This window comes from Tauraco erythrolophus, chromosome 25 (assembly GCF_009769465.1).
Source record: "Tauraco erythrolophus isolate bTauEry1 chromosome 25, bTauEry1.pri, whole genome shotgun sequence".
Lineage (NCBI taxonomy): Eukaryota > Metazoa > Chordata > Aves > Musophagiformes > Musophagidae > Tauraco > Tauraco erythrolophus.
Window position 1 is genome coordinate 3,539,359 of NC_141489.1, and position 15,349 is coordinate 3,554,707.

The window sequence follows — 15,349 nt, forward strand, 5'->3', positions numbered from 1 at the left end:
GTCCAGGCAGTGATTTTGCTCATCCCATGAGAACCTGCCCTGGCAGATCCACCAACCACCTTACACCGCACCACTCCCACGCACGGCTCGTCAACTCTCCGTGGAGTAAAACCTGGATTTCTGAAACCATCATGGCTCAGTTTTGCACCCCTGGGGAATGAGGTGCTGGGGGCTTTGGGATCCTCCTTTCCTGCCACTGCCTGATAAGATCCTTCCTCTGCAAACAGTTTGCTGAGGCTGGGGCGGGGGGTGAGTTTGGCTTTTGCAGACCCTGGAGGGATGGATCCTCCAGGATGCTTGCAGGAAACCTGACACGAGTGGGTTAGTGCCACGCGGAGAGAGCCCAAGGCCATGTCCAAAGTCTCCAGCGAAGCCCATCTGCACATGCAGAACACGGCAAGGAGTGGGGGGAGAGGCTGAGCCAAAGCTAATTACACCGGGGGGGTCACTGCGTGCACGCTGCCGGCGGGGAGGAAAACGGAGGCGAGTTCTCGGGGTCGGCGACCGGGTCAGGGAGGCTGTGGGGGTCCAAGGGTGGCTGGGGAGAGGGAACCCGGGAAGAGAGGGGCTGGGGAAGGTTTGGGGTTAGAGGTTGGTTTCACACAAAGGAGCAAGCGGCTGGAAGACGGTACAACGCCGAGAGCCAATCACCGCGGCGGCCCGGCGATAAAAGGGCTCGCGAGGCGGCCGTGGGAGCTCGCAGGAAACGGCTCCCGCTCCCACAGCCCCGGCCTCGGCAGCGGGGAGAAAGGGAGCGAGAACACCCTGCCATCAGGGACAGCCGGACAGACCCACCGCCGGACAGACCCACCCTGTCGGGGTGAAACCCTCCTGCTCGGCGTCGCCGCGAGGAGCCCAGGCATATGGTGAGCCGTCGCTCGCGGAGAACAACGGGGCGGAGAGGCGGCGAGTGGCTCGGCGGGAGACAATGACGGTCCCCGCGACGTGGGGAGCGAGGGGGTTCATCTCCATCCCGGGGATTGCTGCTGATTGCGGTCCTGTTGGGTGGTGGGAGAGCAGGGGGAGAAAGCAAGACCGAGCGGTGGGGAGGGAGAGGGGCCGGCGCCCGGGGAGAAAGGGATGGAGAGGAGGGAGGAACGCAAAGATAGGGAGAACCCCAGGAAGCAGCACCACTGGCCAGGAGCCACCCAGGAGACAGGGGGTTCATCCCCCTCTGCACAGCCCCCTGGGAGGAGGTCTCACCCAGATGCGCTGGGAACTTTTTGGCTTTGGGAGGAGGCTCAGCCGAGGTGGTCGCGGGAAGCAGCTTCAGGGTGGGGGGAAACACAAGGGGGTCTGTTCTCGGCCCTGGGTGGCCTCGCCGGGGTCAGGTGGGGGCAAGGAGACGCTGCCTGGCTCCAGGAAGCTGTTGGGGAGTGATGCTGCTGAAGGATGGGGGGGGTGGCGAGCACCCTGTGCCCTGGGGGAGCCGGGGGGTGAGCCGGGGGGGTACCATGGGGACACGAGCGAGCGGAGGCCTGTGTTTGCTGGATCTGCTGCAGCGAGCATCTTGGGGTGCCGTGTTCCGGGGCTCACGCTCCCCCTTTGGGCTGTAATTCCCTCTTTGTTGTGTGCTGCGTTACGTGCCGGAGAGGGGCTGGACAGATTCATTTTGTGAAGCTGATCAGAAAGAGCAGAGATGGAAGAAAACCTGTTAGGTCCCCATTCCCTTATCCCCCTTGGTTAATTCCTGCTAATTCTTGCCAGTGTGCCTCCCACTGCCTCATCCAGCCTGGCTCTAAACCCTTCCAGCGACAGGTCTGTCATCACTTCCCTGGGGAGGCTGTTGCACGACGGCGAGATTTAATGACACAAACACCCTGAGCTCTGACACAACCCTTAACAGCCAGGGATCTCCCAGGGCTTCACAAAGGAGAGCAGCTCTTTTCACCTGGGAGGGGGGAAAGGGAACAGAAAAAATGAGATGATTTGTCCTTTGTCACCCAAAAATTAGCAGCAGAGCTGGGAATCAAGCCCAGGTCTCCCGAGTCCCAGTTCGGTTCTGTAACTACCACGTTTTGAGCCAGTCTGATCTGTCTGATCCCCTTGGATCACTTGAGACCAGCTAAGGTACCTTGTAGGTCATATTTTTGATCGATTTTCTGCTGATTTTTGTTCGTGAGGTGGGCATCAGTTTTGAAAGAACATGATAATTCAGCAGCCTGGATCATGCCTTGGAAACAGGGCTTTGTCCACCGAAGACACCGTGTGAGGGCTCTCGCAGGGAAGACATCTGGTGCCCCAGCTGAGCTGTTGTGTATTTAAGGCCAGGAGTAGCACATCTGCAGGGTTATTAATGTAGATTACAAAATAATTGCAGGGCAACCAATCAAGCCTAGACCAAAACGGCTCCAGCTTCAACGTCCTTTTAAACTGGAGCCCTGCAAGAAGCAAACTCCCAGTTAAGAAGCGCGGGTCTGTCAGAACCAGCCTCTTGGGCTTTGCAAGGCGACTGGACGCATCTTCTTTTTCAAACAGCTCAAAACTAGGTTCCTGACCTTTTTTGGTCAACAAAAATCCCACGAGACTTCTCATTAGGAAGGGAGTTCCTCTTCTGGTTTCCTTCAGCAAGTCAGTTCTGTGAGCCTACAACTACCCGCTCCAGGCCTACACGGCAATGGAGGTTTTTCTTTTTCTTTTCCTTTTTGCCCATCCTCAGCTTTTGCAAGGTCATTGGCCATTGTCAGGTGACTGCCACGTTCCCCCAGAGGTGTTTGCCCTTCACTTTCCGGTTAAGTCATTTTTATCTGCCATCTGGGGGTGTTGCAGAGCTTACCTCGCTGTTAGCAAAAGCTCTGGGATGGAAAACATTAAATCTGGGTGAAGGGATTATTGCAATCAATATTAAGCACACTTCAGACATATTTCCCACTCCTTTGGCGTGCCCTAACCCCCTCCATATGGCCAGCTCGAGGGTTTGCAGACACAAGGAGCCTCAGCAACTTCTGGTATGCCTCTCCAGGGTTTGCTTTTCCCAGCACACTCGTTGTTCCCGTGGCCTTGCAGAGCACCAGATCCTGTACCGGGTTGTAGGGCATCTTGGAGCCTAAAAGGGAGGATGAAAGTTAAGGCTGAATTAGACAGAGCAGCTTAAAAAGAATGATCTTTTGAGAGATTTAACCTATGACTATGGGTTTTGGTGGTTTGGTGTTTTTTTGACACAATTTGCATGTTGGACAGCAAACGCAGGAGGACGCAGCAGCTCTTGCAGAGGTGGTGTGGAAGCAGGGACCATGGAAACTGGGTGCACTGTGTTTTGTCCTGGAACAGGACTCACTCCTGCTCTTGTTGCATCTGCAAATGGCAAAACAGCAGAATCCCTCAGGAGGGGCTCTCAGAGCTCAAGAGATGGACTAATCCACATGGGAAACACAAGTCCAAAGTCTGGTGTTTTACAGGTGATGTTCCACGAGAGGAGATTAGCCAACATCACATTTACAAGTTATGCCTGGGGAAAGAGGAAATTGCAGGCAATTACAGGTCTGTTAATTGGAGTACAATAAAAGGTGAGTTTCTATAATAGGTTTTGGAAGAGTAATCAAAGACATGGTGTTGGGAAGCAGAATAAAACGCAGCATGGTTTTAACATGGATCATGTCAAGTTGGCTCAGTGTCTGCCTTGGATATCATAATTGACTTCTGAAACAATGGGGCCTCATGAATCTGGATTTAAGGAAAGCACTTGATACAGTGCCCCAAGGAAATAATTATTTTGGGTGGAGACAGGAAAGAGGATAGGGAAGAGAGAGAAAAAAATCCAAGGAGGACACTTGGATCCTTCCACAAGAAGAGATCTAGGGAAGCACGAAGCTGCTGCAGCCTGGAGGGACCGCAGCAAGTGAGGGCACTGAAGAAGAAAGAACATCTAGGATTTCTGGCAGAGGTGACAGAGGAAGAGCACATCAGGCCAGATGTTTTCAGAGGTGCCAGAGAAGTATTCATACCAGAATACAAAGGTCTCAGATCTCCTTCAGTGTGGTGCATCCAGGCCAGGTCACCCACTTGCAGTGGGCCACCAAGGTGGCTGTAGAAACAGAGAACCCACCTTATGAGAAGAGGTTAAAAGGAATTGGTTCTTGCTGCTAAAAAAAGACTGATAAGGAATGTGATAACTCTTTATGAATCCCTCTGAGAGGCAAATATTACGATGGGAGAACTGGGAACATAATGCCAGTATAACGGTTAATGGATATACACTTACGCAGGAAACCAGGAGGTGAGGTTTCCAGGTGGAGCCCAGTTTATGGAAGAGACGACGGAAAAACTGAAAAGGGGAGGGAAGGAGCATGAACTGCCATTTGCCTGTTGTGCTTGTTTGCACCAGGTTTATATTGATTGCACTTCATTAGTACCACGCTGCGGAGCTTCCAAGTCTTTCTGCCAGTGAAGCAGTTTTGCCTGATGCCAACCTGAACCTCCCGACCTGCAATTTTCGGCCATTGCCGCTTGCTCTGGTGCTACTGAGAAGGATTTGCCTCTGCCTGGAAAAGAGGCTCTTCTCATCCTCCCAGCAGGCTTCCTGCTGTATTTATCTGCTCTGCCTGAGCTTCTAGCAAGACAGGAGATCCCAGGGAGCAGAGACTCCCTTCAGACGATGATTTTTTAATGGATGCCATTAAACATGGCCACAGTCCCAGGAATGGGCTGCTCCGTGCTTCAATTTCCACTTCTGGGAAACGGATGAATCCCAGCAGCATCCTCCTGCCCCTTGCTGAGAGGCAGGGGCTGGAACCAGCCCGGTCCCCCTTGGCCCTGGTCCTTCCAGGGCCAGGCACCTCGTCCTGGAGCTGGGCTGAAGGTGGGCGAGCAGAGCGGGTGGGCAGGGGCTTCCCTCGGGCTCTCCCCTCGCTCGTGCGGGTCCTCCATTGTTGCTGTGACAAAGGCAGCCCTGTTCCTCCCCACAGCTATTCCTTGTCAGCATCCCTCAGCATTTCGGCTGCAGATTTCCTGCCCACTGGCAGCCTTTCAAGAGGCAGCCCGGGCGCAGAACGTGGATGGAAAGCAGATTAGTGGGCCAGGCTGGCGGAAGGTAGCTCCGTGCCGTGGGGTGCAGGCAGGGACAGGTCTGTGTGGTGGGGATGTTCTCCAGAAACCTGATAAGCAGAGTAGTGGTGTCTACAGAAATGGCCTGACTGTTCTTCCCTGGAGAAGAACAGCCCTTCCCATCCTTCGTCAAGCCAGCAGGGACCTGCCCTGGGTCCCAAATACTGGCAAGGTCAAGTCGTTGGCTTGAAGCCACACAAGGAGCCAAGACCTGAAGCTGAATTGAGGTCTTCCATGGCTGAAGCTCCATCTTTCCCCCTGAACTGCAGCTCACTGTTCCTTTCCATGCTTGAGAAGCTGAAGCAGCACTGGGGTGCTGTGCCCGTTTGACACTGACTCTACACCATGTTTTGTCTCATGGTGTGGACCGGCTGTGAGGCACCAAGGCTGCAGAAACGGGGGCCAGTGGTGCAGTGAGATGGGCAATTCCCAGGCTTGGGAGACAGGCTCTTCCAGCTCCTCTTCACCTCCTCCCCAGGCAGTCCTGCTGAGAGGGACCACGGGCTGAGCTGGCCACGGAGCTGGAGGGTCAGCGGCCATCCCGTGCGTGTCGGCTGCACGAATCCTGCACGTGAGCTTGGAGACATCCGTCCCCACCACAATCGGCTTAGCCCACGATTTCCTGGGGGAGAGGCTTGACAGCCGCTCCGAGGTGTTGAGCCCCTGCCCGTGCCTCGCCGTGCCACTGGGGATACTCCACGTCCTCCCAGGGATGCGGGAGGAAGGGGCCCGGATCCCCCGTGCTGCGCTTTGCCTTTGGGAAAGCCTCTCGCAATGGTACAGTGATCCCAGCGGTAAACACACACTTCACAGGGCTGCTGATGGGAACCATATGGCAGAGAGGGGCCCCTCGCCCTCCGCAGTCACGCTGCTTTCCTGCACCGGAAACCCATCGGCTTTGGGAGAGGCCAGGAGCCAGCGCCGGGCTGGGGGCCCGCGGGGAGCAGGCTGGGGCGGCAGCGAGGGCAGCCCGGGTGGCCTCGCTGGGGAGGGGGAGCAGGGAAAGGCTCCTTGTGCCCGTCCTGGCTACGGGAAACGCGATGCTTGGGAAGTTGGTTGCCATCGGGGGGATTGGGAAATTTCCTTGATGGGCCACCCCAGGTACCTCCTTCACCCCACCACAGGGCCATGTAGGAAGGGAGAGCGGATGGGAGCAGCTTCTGAGATGAACGTTGCCCTCCTCACCCCAAACTGCTCCCCGTTTGGTGCTAAAAGACAGAGCCGTAGGACCTCTCCAGCTGCTCTATCACGGCACACGTCCCCTGGGGATGCCAGACAAGCTCCAAGCCCAAGGTCCTCAGTTGGACACCAGTTTCCTGAGGTCACCAAAAAAGCCCCCAGAGTGGGATCGGCACCTGCCTGCGATGACCTGCGGGCAGGCAGAGTGGGCAGCTTGGGCACCAAGTGCATCCTGCTGGCTGTGGTGCCATGTCTCTGGGGCACACCAAGACCCACCTCCCTCCGTGTCTGCTGTGGTGCTGCCACCAGTGCTGCCATCAGAGGCTTCTCTGTCTCCCTGGGTAGACAGCACAAGTCCGGATCCCCTGGAGAAAGTCTTTTTTTGTCTACACTGGCCATCAGATGCTCCCAGCAGGGGCAGGAACAGCGGAAGCTGTAGAAGCAAAGGGGCTCTCACCTTGTCCTGAGCCACATGCCCGAAATTGCTGGCTGCATGACCAGGAGAGGGACAGTCCTCAGTCCTGCTGCTTCCAGCCTGTGTAGATCATCGAATCACAGTATGGTTTGAGTTGGAAGGGACCTCAAAGATCATCCAGTTCCAACCCCCCTGCCACGGGCAGGGACACCTTCCTCTGCACCAGGTTGCCTCATCCAACCTGGCCTTGAACACTTCCCAGGATTGGGCAGCCACAGTTTCTCTGGATGGCTAAGAGCCTTAGGGAACAGAGGTTTGGAGAAGTCAGTTATGGTACCAGCCTCCACTGTGGAGACTTGGACTTGGCTTTCTTGCTTTGTCACAGACGTCCTCTGTGCTCCTCAGAAAATCAGTGACCCCCCCCTGCACCCTGGAAAGTTGCCGTAGCGATTGTGAAGGCTTTGTAACATCAGTGTGGCATCAGTCCTTAAGCAAAGCCTGTGCCACGGGTTCCTCCGCTCATGGAGGCTTGTGCTGACTGCCCTGGCCTCAAATCCCACCCTGTGCAGACTGCTGCCTCCTTGGAAGAGCGGTGACAGCAGCTGAGAGCCTCCTAGAAGCCCTCCTGTGGTTTCTAACTTGTTCTGTTTCCCTTATCGCTTCAGCGCACTCTTCCCCTTTGAGATTTCTACTCTTGCCTCCTGTCCTTCGGCAGGAAGGACGTTTGGCAACTTCTACTCATGTGACTGTGGGGCAGCTACACCGAGGGGACCTCTCGTTTGACACGAAGGCTGTGAGAGTGGGCACGAGGCTGTGAGTAGGGTCTGTGCACGGAGGGGAAGAGGGATGTTAAGAGGAGGGAGATCTGAAGGATGGGGCTGGATGGAGAACATCAAGCCGTGGAGTGGGATAAGCAGGATGGCATTGAAGGGAACAGGGTTTGGGGGCGAGAGAAGCAAAGGAACAAATAGTAGTGGCAGGAGCCGGGGAATGTGTGCGTACGGGGAAGGGCGAGATGAGGATGATGGAGAGACCGAGGAAACTGAGGGAAAGAAGGTGGCTGGGGTAGGGGAGGAAGATGAGCTGTGCGGGCAGAGGAAGGGAAGCTGGGGGTGGAGAGATGCTTGTGGCAAAAGCAGGGGAGAGGGTGAAAGGCAGGTGAAAAGGGGGAGGGTTGTGCATCCACATTAGAGGTGTGTGTGGGGACCAGAGGGGTTTTCTGGGTTCCTCAAGTTCCCCTCAGGGTCTGCGCTGGCCTCCAGGCACCGTATAGACCCTGGAGACGTGAGAGGGAAGGTCCTGTCCCGGGGCACGGGGGGCAGACAGGGGCTGTGGGCTTGGACCACAAGCCCCTGCTGCCGAGCCTGCTCCTTGGCCACGTCTTCCCCGGCCCCCGGCACACGCCGGGTACGGCAGCAGCCGCCTTCGTGCTGCCACCCGCCCCGCTCGGAGAGCAGGAAATAACAAGCAAACCACAGAGGAGACAGGAAATGATTTAGGTAAAATCGGAGCTGTATTCTCAGATGAGGCTGTGAAATGTTTGTGACAAGGGCCGTCCAGCCCCCCAGGCCTGCGAGGGGGAGCCCAGCTCACCCACTGCTGCTCAGAACCTGGAGCAAAGACCTCCCAGTTCTGAAAGCAGTCACCAGTTTTGGGCACAAAGCAAGCCTGGTGTCAGCTGCTGGCTGTTGGGACTTTTTAGGCAGCCAATGAGCCCCCAAAACCTAGGACAGGTTTGCAAACGTCAACGTGAGATGGGCATTGCGGAGACATCCCCTGCCCCAAGCCCTCCAAGTCTCCTGCCCTGGGACTTTCTCAGGGTCTACCCTAGCCCCTGGGCAGCAGGAAAGTTTTTGGGGTGACAATATGAGAATCAGAGGTTTCAGGAGGAGAGGAAAACAGCCCCAGATGGGCTGGGAGTGGGGTGGTGTGTTGGTATACCAGCCTCCAGTACATCCCCATCATGGCGCAGCTGCACAGTCACCCCTTCACCCTCCTATTCCCTGCTCTGCTCTTCCTCCAGCACCATTTGCATATGCAAAACACGGTGTCATCAAGCCTGACCTTTTATGGATGTTTTGAAGGTGAGGTGCAATGGGGAAAAACCCCTGAGGATCTGTCAGTGCCTCTTCAGCTAAATTTTACCAAAAGGGGTGATTTGCAACGCTGGTGTTTTTTTATGTGCTGCATTAAAATGGGTCCGAGACCCGACAAACTCATCCCCTGGGCACTCAGCACATCGCACAGAGGCCACAGCTCACAGGGCTCAACCTAAAGGCAACCTGGGCTCCCCCGAGAAGACAAAATTCCCATCACTTGCTCTGCTGAGCTGTGATCTGCTCTGTTCAGCAAGGCTTTTCTGGGCTAAAATTAGACTAAAATCACAGCAACACCAGTCCTTTAGTGCCTACACTGGTGAAACACTGGGCGCTGGACTCGCTGCCTCGGCAGGACAGCAGCTCTGGCTGGGAGTTTTGCTGCTGACAGCTTGGCTATTGCCTGGCAGTTACCTTCCACGCGTGGGTTTGGAGCAGAAGCCATCACATCGCCTTCTGCTCACATTTCCAGCAGCCCTCTCCCATCCCAGTCCGTTATCTTTGTATGGGAAAGAGGACTAGAGCTACTGAGCTTCACACCAGCCTCGCTGCAGTGCCCCAGACCACCTGCCAGCTTCCTAAAACTGAGCAGTATTCCAGACCTGCATCGCCTGTCTGCCAGTCCAGCCTGGCGTGCCTAAATCTCTTCGATCCCTCAAGAAATCCCTTAGGCCAAAGAGGCTGCATGGACCCTGTGGAGCATGCTGGTGTCATGCACCAGCTCCTGCAGAGCTGCACAGCTGCTGGGTTTGGGGTGATGAAACCAGCCACACTCCTGTTGACATTTCCTTTCCAGGTGTTGCAAGAGGTCTGTCTTAGACAACTCCCCAGGGAACATCGGCCCACAAACTTCAAGCTCAGGATTAAACAGACGGAGGAGGGGACGGAACCATGTTCCAGGCAACGGGACCCGCCAGCCCACCCCCGACTCATGTACGTAGCATCCCCTGTGGTTTGTGTGGGAATCTCAACCCGGGTTTTGGTTCTCAGGGATGGAGTGTACATTTTAGGGTGATCAAAGGCACAATCGCTGCTACTCAAACAACTAAACGGGGGACGGGAATGTTCCAGCAGAAGGTGCTGTTTGCTGAGCACGTTGCAACGCCAGCGTCCAGGCTGCGGTCCGAACGGAGCTGCTCACCCTGCTCTCATCTCAAGTTGCCGACTGTTTGTTTGTGTTTCCATGGCTTTCTGCAATCACAATTGAGAGCATGCGAGCCGCTTCGGATCGGAGTGATTGGAGATGGAAAAACATAAAGGCTCAAGAACATCTCCTGCTGGGACAGGATATGGCCCTTCCCCGAGGGAGGAGAGATCAGATATGAAATAGATAGTGCGCCTGATCGGAGCCAGAAGGCTGCCGAGAAGTGACGAGCAACGGTGGATCGCCTGTAGCCTTGGGAACGGATGTATTCCAGCTTGGGAGAGGCAGCGTTTTCCTTAGCTCTGGTCAGCTGAGCCTGGAAACAGCCTATTAAACCCTAACCCCAGGAGAGCACCTGCGGTTGTTTTACCAGCGCCAAGGGATGCAACTGGTTTTACACGGCCGAGTCTCCTCGCTGCTCATGTCCCTCTGTTGACTTTGGCTTACTCTTCCAGCATTTTGGGAGTGAGAGGATAATCACGTCCCTGACAGCAGCTGGGAAACGTCTGAAGAAGCAGCTCAGCGAAGTGAGACCTTCCTCCGCGTCTCTTAAGACAAACTGTTTCCAAAAATACAAAGAAGAAACGATGGGGAGGAGCAAAGCAGGAGGAAAGGGGATGGAAGATCAACCTGGGGGCAGAAAGAGAGGGCAGTGCTGGCCAAGCAGAGCTAAACCAGCAGAAGGTGGACAAGAAGGCAATGGGGTGATGTTCTGGGGTCACACTGCCCCAGCCTGGGGAACAAACAGCACGGGGGGTGGGGGGGGGGGGTGAGCCAGTCTGTTGTCAAGCAGTCCTGGCTGGCCCATGCTTGCTAAAAGCGCATTTAACCCTTCGATCCCGACTGTTTGAGAGAAGAAGGAGGCACTTTCATCAGTGCAAAGGCAGGCTAGAACACTTGCAGGTGGCTGACTGGGACCCAGCGGGTGCCTGTGCAAACAGCCAGCTCAGGGAGGGTGCAGGACTGTGGGGCTGCACAGTGGGGCAAGCGACGGGGAGGAGCGGGACGTGATTTGGGAGATGAGTCGTTGCAGCTGCAGATGGGAGAGCGTGCAGAGACCTCGCTCCGAGGTCCTGGGGGCAGAGGTACAGGCACCTCAGGGTTCGGATCTCTCTGTCCTGCTGCTTCTCCTGCAGCTGCAGGCTCCGAGAAGCACCTGCCCCCACCAAGCTGCAGAACACCATGGAGCGTGTCTTCAACTCCGCTCGTGCCCCACGGCCCCTCCTGCCCTCCGCACAGGGGCCCGCAGGGACTCGAGGCGGCTTCTCCATCGCACTTACGGTGCGAGCGTTTCCTGTGCGGCGCAGCGGCGTGACGGGCCGGTAACGGGGCTGGCAGAGGAACTCAGAAACAAAACATCCGGCACAACGTGCTCCATGAGAGTGAGCAGCACCCCAGTTCTGCCCCGGGGGAACCGGCAGCCTCCCCCTCTCTGACTGCAAAGAACTACACCGGCAGCATTGCTAGAGCCCTGCGCACCTCCAGCAAGGGAAGGGTTAATCATCACTCTCCAGCCGTGTGGGGTAAATGGTTGTTGGCCAGAAGGAGCAGGAGCAGCACCCTCACACCAAAGCAGAGCTGCTAGCAGATGCACAAGCCAGCGGGTGAGGCTTTGCCGGCGCAGGTCACGGAGCGGGGTTTGCCGGGGGCTCGTGCCGCAGCGGCTCCCCAAGCCCTTTCCCGCTCCGTTCCTGCCCCAGGGCCACGCTGTCCCGCAGGGATGTGGCAGCAGGGCTCCTCTGCTTCGCTGCTGTTACCCCGAGGGGGAACGCCGGTGCTGTGGGTCCCCAGACACGTGTGGTGGTCGCACTGGGTAGCCAAGGACAGCAATCGATGGCTGCAGATGGTGACTGCCGCTCATCAGCGGGCGAGTTGTTTCCCTGGGGTCGTGCTCTGCCATACCTGGGCTGTGACATCTCCTGGATCTGTCCTTGGGTGCTACCACCACGAAAGAGGTCTGCTATGCCTTGGCCATGGAAGAAACAAAGCCGTGCCGTGCTCCCGTGTCAGACAGAGGCCTCAGTGATGGGTGCTGGATGAGAGCTGGCTGCTCTGCCCCCACCCCTTGGCACGTACCCCAGCCTCCTGGTGCCCAGTTCCTTCTCTGCAATACGTACATGTTTTTTCCTCTTTTTCCATTTTCCTCTCTTCCTTCTCCTCTCTTTGGGAAAAGCATCACAGTGAGGAAGTAACTCACATACAAGGACCTGATGGAGGTCGTGGCCTCTGGGCAAGTGAGTTCAGAGCCGGTCACTGGTCACCGTGTGCCCGTGACAGCCAGGCAGAACCTACTGGCATGTCCCAAGGTCCTGCAGCTCAGCTGCCTGTACCGATCCTCCGCTGCTCCTCCTTAAGCACAGCTCAGCACCAGGCTTGTCAGTCCAGGCTCTCATTTTGATTTCTCTTCTCCTTCCCTTCTTAGGAGGCAAAGAGCAACTCAGGAGGCAGCACTGTGCAGCGCTCCAAGGTACCTGCAATTTTTCCACATCCTCCTGAACCACGGTGAGGGGGGAAGGACCAAAAGCCTAAGGCCCGGGCACCGATCCAGCCCAGCATCAGCGGAGCGGTACAGGGAGGGTGAGGGGTGATGGGGCTGCTTCACAGTTACTGATGCTCCAGCAAATGGCAGCATGGATGTCAGGGAAGAGGGCTGTGGTGGGAGCCAGGCACAGGATACCCCAAACCCCTTCCTCATCCTCTCCCCCTTCGGTGTCCCCTTGCCCAGTCCTTCAGCCTGAAGGCGCAAGTGAAGGAGATGTGCACCGCCTGCCAGAAAACCGTCTATCCCATGGAGCGGCTGGTGGCGGATAAATTTGTCTTCCACAACGCCTGCTTCTGCTGCAAGCACTGCCACACCAAGCTCAGGTGAGCCGGGCTGCGGGGCTGCCGCCGGCGAGGCGGACGGGTGTCACTGCGGCGCTGCCTGGCCTGGGTGGGGATGGCACCCACCCACCCACCCATCACAGCTCCTCCTCTTGTCGGGTAGCTAAGGGCCCCCAGCCCGCTCATCACAGCAAAAAATAAAGGGCTGATCTGCCCACCTAGTCCCAAATCTCAGCTAAATCCCACCTGGTATGAAGAAGAGCAGCCTCAAGGTAACGTGGAGCTGAGCCAGAGCTTTGTCCTAGATGACACAGAGCCACAGCTCAGCTGCCCCGTGGGACCCCCTCCCCTTTATAGACCTTTCATGCTGCTCACAGCAGCCCCTAACATCCCGAGCTGGCTGCAGAGAGCAGCTGGCCCTTTCTAAGGGTTCCCTCCTCTGTCCTCCCTGGCCCCAGTGTCCCCAAGCCTCGTGTGCTCCCCCCCAGCCTGGAGCCGAGTCCCCGTGCCCAGCTAACCCCGCTCTCCTTCCCCAGCCTGGGCAGCTACGCAGCGCTCCATGGGGAATTCTACTGCAAGCCCCACTTCCAGCAGCTCTTCAAGAGTAAAGGCAACTACGACGAGGGCTTCGGGCGCAAGCAGCACAAGGAGCTGTGGGTGCACAAGGAAGTAGAAAGCGGGACCAAGTCGGCTTGAACGGGGCCAGCCCACCCTTCCCTGGAGCCCAGCAGAGACGGCATGGAGCAGTGCTGAGCCGGGGGCTAACTGAGCTGATGTAAAGCAAAGGGGACCCAAGAGCCCGCGGGCAGTAAGGGAAGGGAGGCAGCCCAGCCCTCTTTGGAGGATGTTTAGAGGGGTCAGGGCAGAGGTGACTGGGGTAGAGTACCCAGACCTGTATCCCTTGCTCCCATGGGAATCCAGCCCAGTTCACCTGTTTCAGGCCCACCACCATGGAAAAGGAGATGATCTGGGGGCTCAACCTAGCCTGCAAATCACACCGGAGCTCCCAGCTCCTGCCACACCAATCCTGCCTCGCTGGGGCTCCGAACAAGGAGAGTCCTTGGTTTCCATCAGCTCAGTTCAGCTGGGATTGTTCAGCCTTAAGGATGCTGCCCTGCGACTGTTTGTGTCTGTCTTTTTTATATTTGCCTTTGATTGGTACGTTCTGCGCTGGAGCCTGGCACGGCAGCTTCACGCGTGACACTGCGCCGTGCGCTCTTTTATTTTTGTAATACAAGGTTTCCGAGCCTTCCCTGTCTTGTCCTGTGTTCCCAGGGGTCCGGGGAGGTGGGAGTAGCAGTCGGGTCTGCCTCTTACTGCCCAGTTACTGCGGAAAGAGCCTCTGCGCTCGCAGGATCAAAAAACTACTGCTGGATACATGTAGGTAACATCACAGCTGAGGCAGACCGGTCCTTTGGGGATCAAACCCAGGATTTGGGATTGCACACCAGCGTTACTACGCTGGGAGCGACACATCCCAGCTGTAACCACACACCAGCTTCCACGTGGAGCCCAGACCACCCTCAAAGGGAATTCACCATCCTGTGAATTAGATCCACCCCTTTGCCCTGCACACATTTTGGGGCTTACTGGCTTCCCCCTCCATATCAACAAACACCGTGCCCTGCCTCCGCGAGCAGATGCCGGCCCCGCTCGCTCCAACGGGCAGGACGGGCAACAGAGCTGGGCTGAGCGGTGCAATACGAGGTCTGGTTTGGATCAACCCCATTTGCTGAGCTGTGATGTTTGGATAGTGTAGTCCACACAAATTAACGAGCCCAACAAGACCCACCAGGATGGAGAGCCTAATGCAGCAAACCCAGGGAAAGCAGGTGAGTGTAATTATTATTTACCTCCTTCCTCCACACACGATTCAAGACTAGCTTGAAAGCACAAGCATTCAGGAACCTCGGGTCTTCCAGATGCTACGGGAATTAGGCTTCCCAGAGCCCACACAGCAGAGCAGCCTTTGATATCCACAGCAAGAGCCCCTAATTCCATCGCTGACTGATAACGTCAGCTCCTGCTGAGCACGTCCTGTCTTGGGAGAATCCAGACACAGCCATGAAAACAGGAGCTAAGGATTGGGGATGGGAAAAAAGATGGGTATGGGTAGTCTATGGGAGTCCCAGTAGGAACAGACCTATAGAGATGTGTTGCTAACCCAGGTCACTGTGGTACCCCCCGCCCCCACGTGTACTAAGTCCTCCTGGGGCTCTGGGTGTGCACCAGCAGCCAGGCAGCATCTCCGCAGCTCTCTGCTGGCAACGCTGGCTGCAGTTACACCGGATCTCGGGGAAGAGACATGCTGGATGACTCCAGGAGCCTCATGTCCCTCCTCTTGGACAAGTTATTTCTTCTTTTCAGTTAAGGATTTTTTAACAAGTAGGTCTGCCTGCTCTTCTGGGTGGGGACCGCCTGGGGATTCACACTGCCAGCGCAGCAGGGACCACGTACAGGCAGAGCCTGGGAAGGCTCCAACGGAGCTTCGGCCTCCCCAAGGGCTTGAAGTGCCCCATCAGGCAGGTGCTGCTGGCTCCTCCTCGCACCAACGTGCAGGCGGCAGATTCGCGCCGCGCCGAAAGCCGCTTCCCGAGCGGCCCGTGCAGCGGTCACCGCCATAAACCAGCCTGCGAGCAGCCGCCGCTC

The 15,349-nt window shown here is 56.8% G+C and overlaps 1 protein-coding gene across 1 annotated transcript; it reads left to right on the forward strand.

Annotated features, from left to right (window-relative positions):
* Positions 1-716: 716 nt before the first annotated feature.
* Positions 717-13,939, forward strand: LIMD2 (LIM domain containing 2). Its single transcript, XM_086626609.1, has 5 exons — positions 717-866; positions 9,530-9,666; positions 12,300-12,344; positions 12,603-12,742; positions 13,237-13,939. The coding sequence occupies exons 2-5, from the start codon at positions 9,625-9,627 to the stop codon at positions 13,394-13,396; spliced, it is 387 nt and encodes a 128-aa protein (XP_086482735.1). The 5' UTR covers positions 717-866; positions 9,530-9,624; the 3' UTR covers positions 13,397-13,939.
* The last annotated feature ends 1,410 nt before the right edge of the window (positions 13,940-15,349 follow it).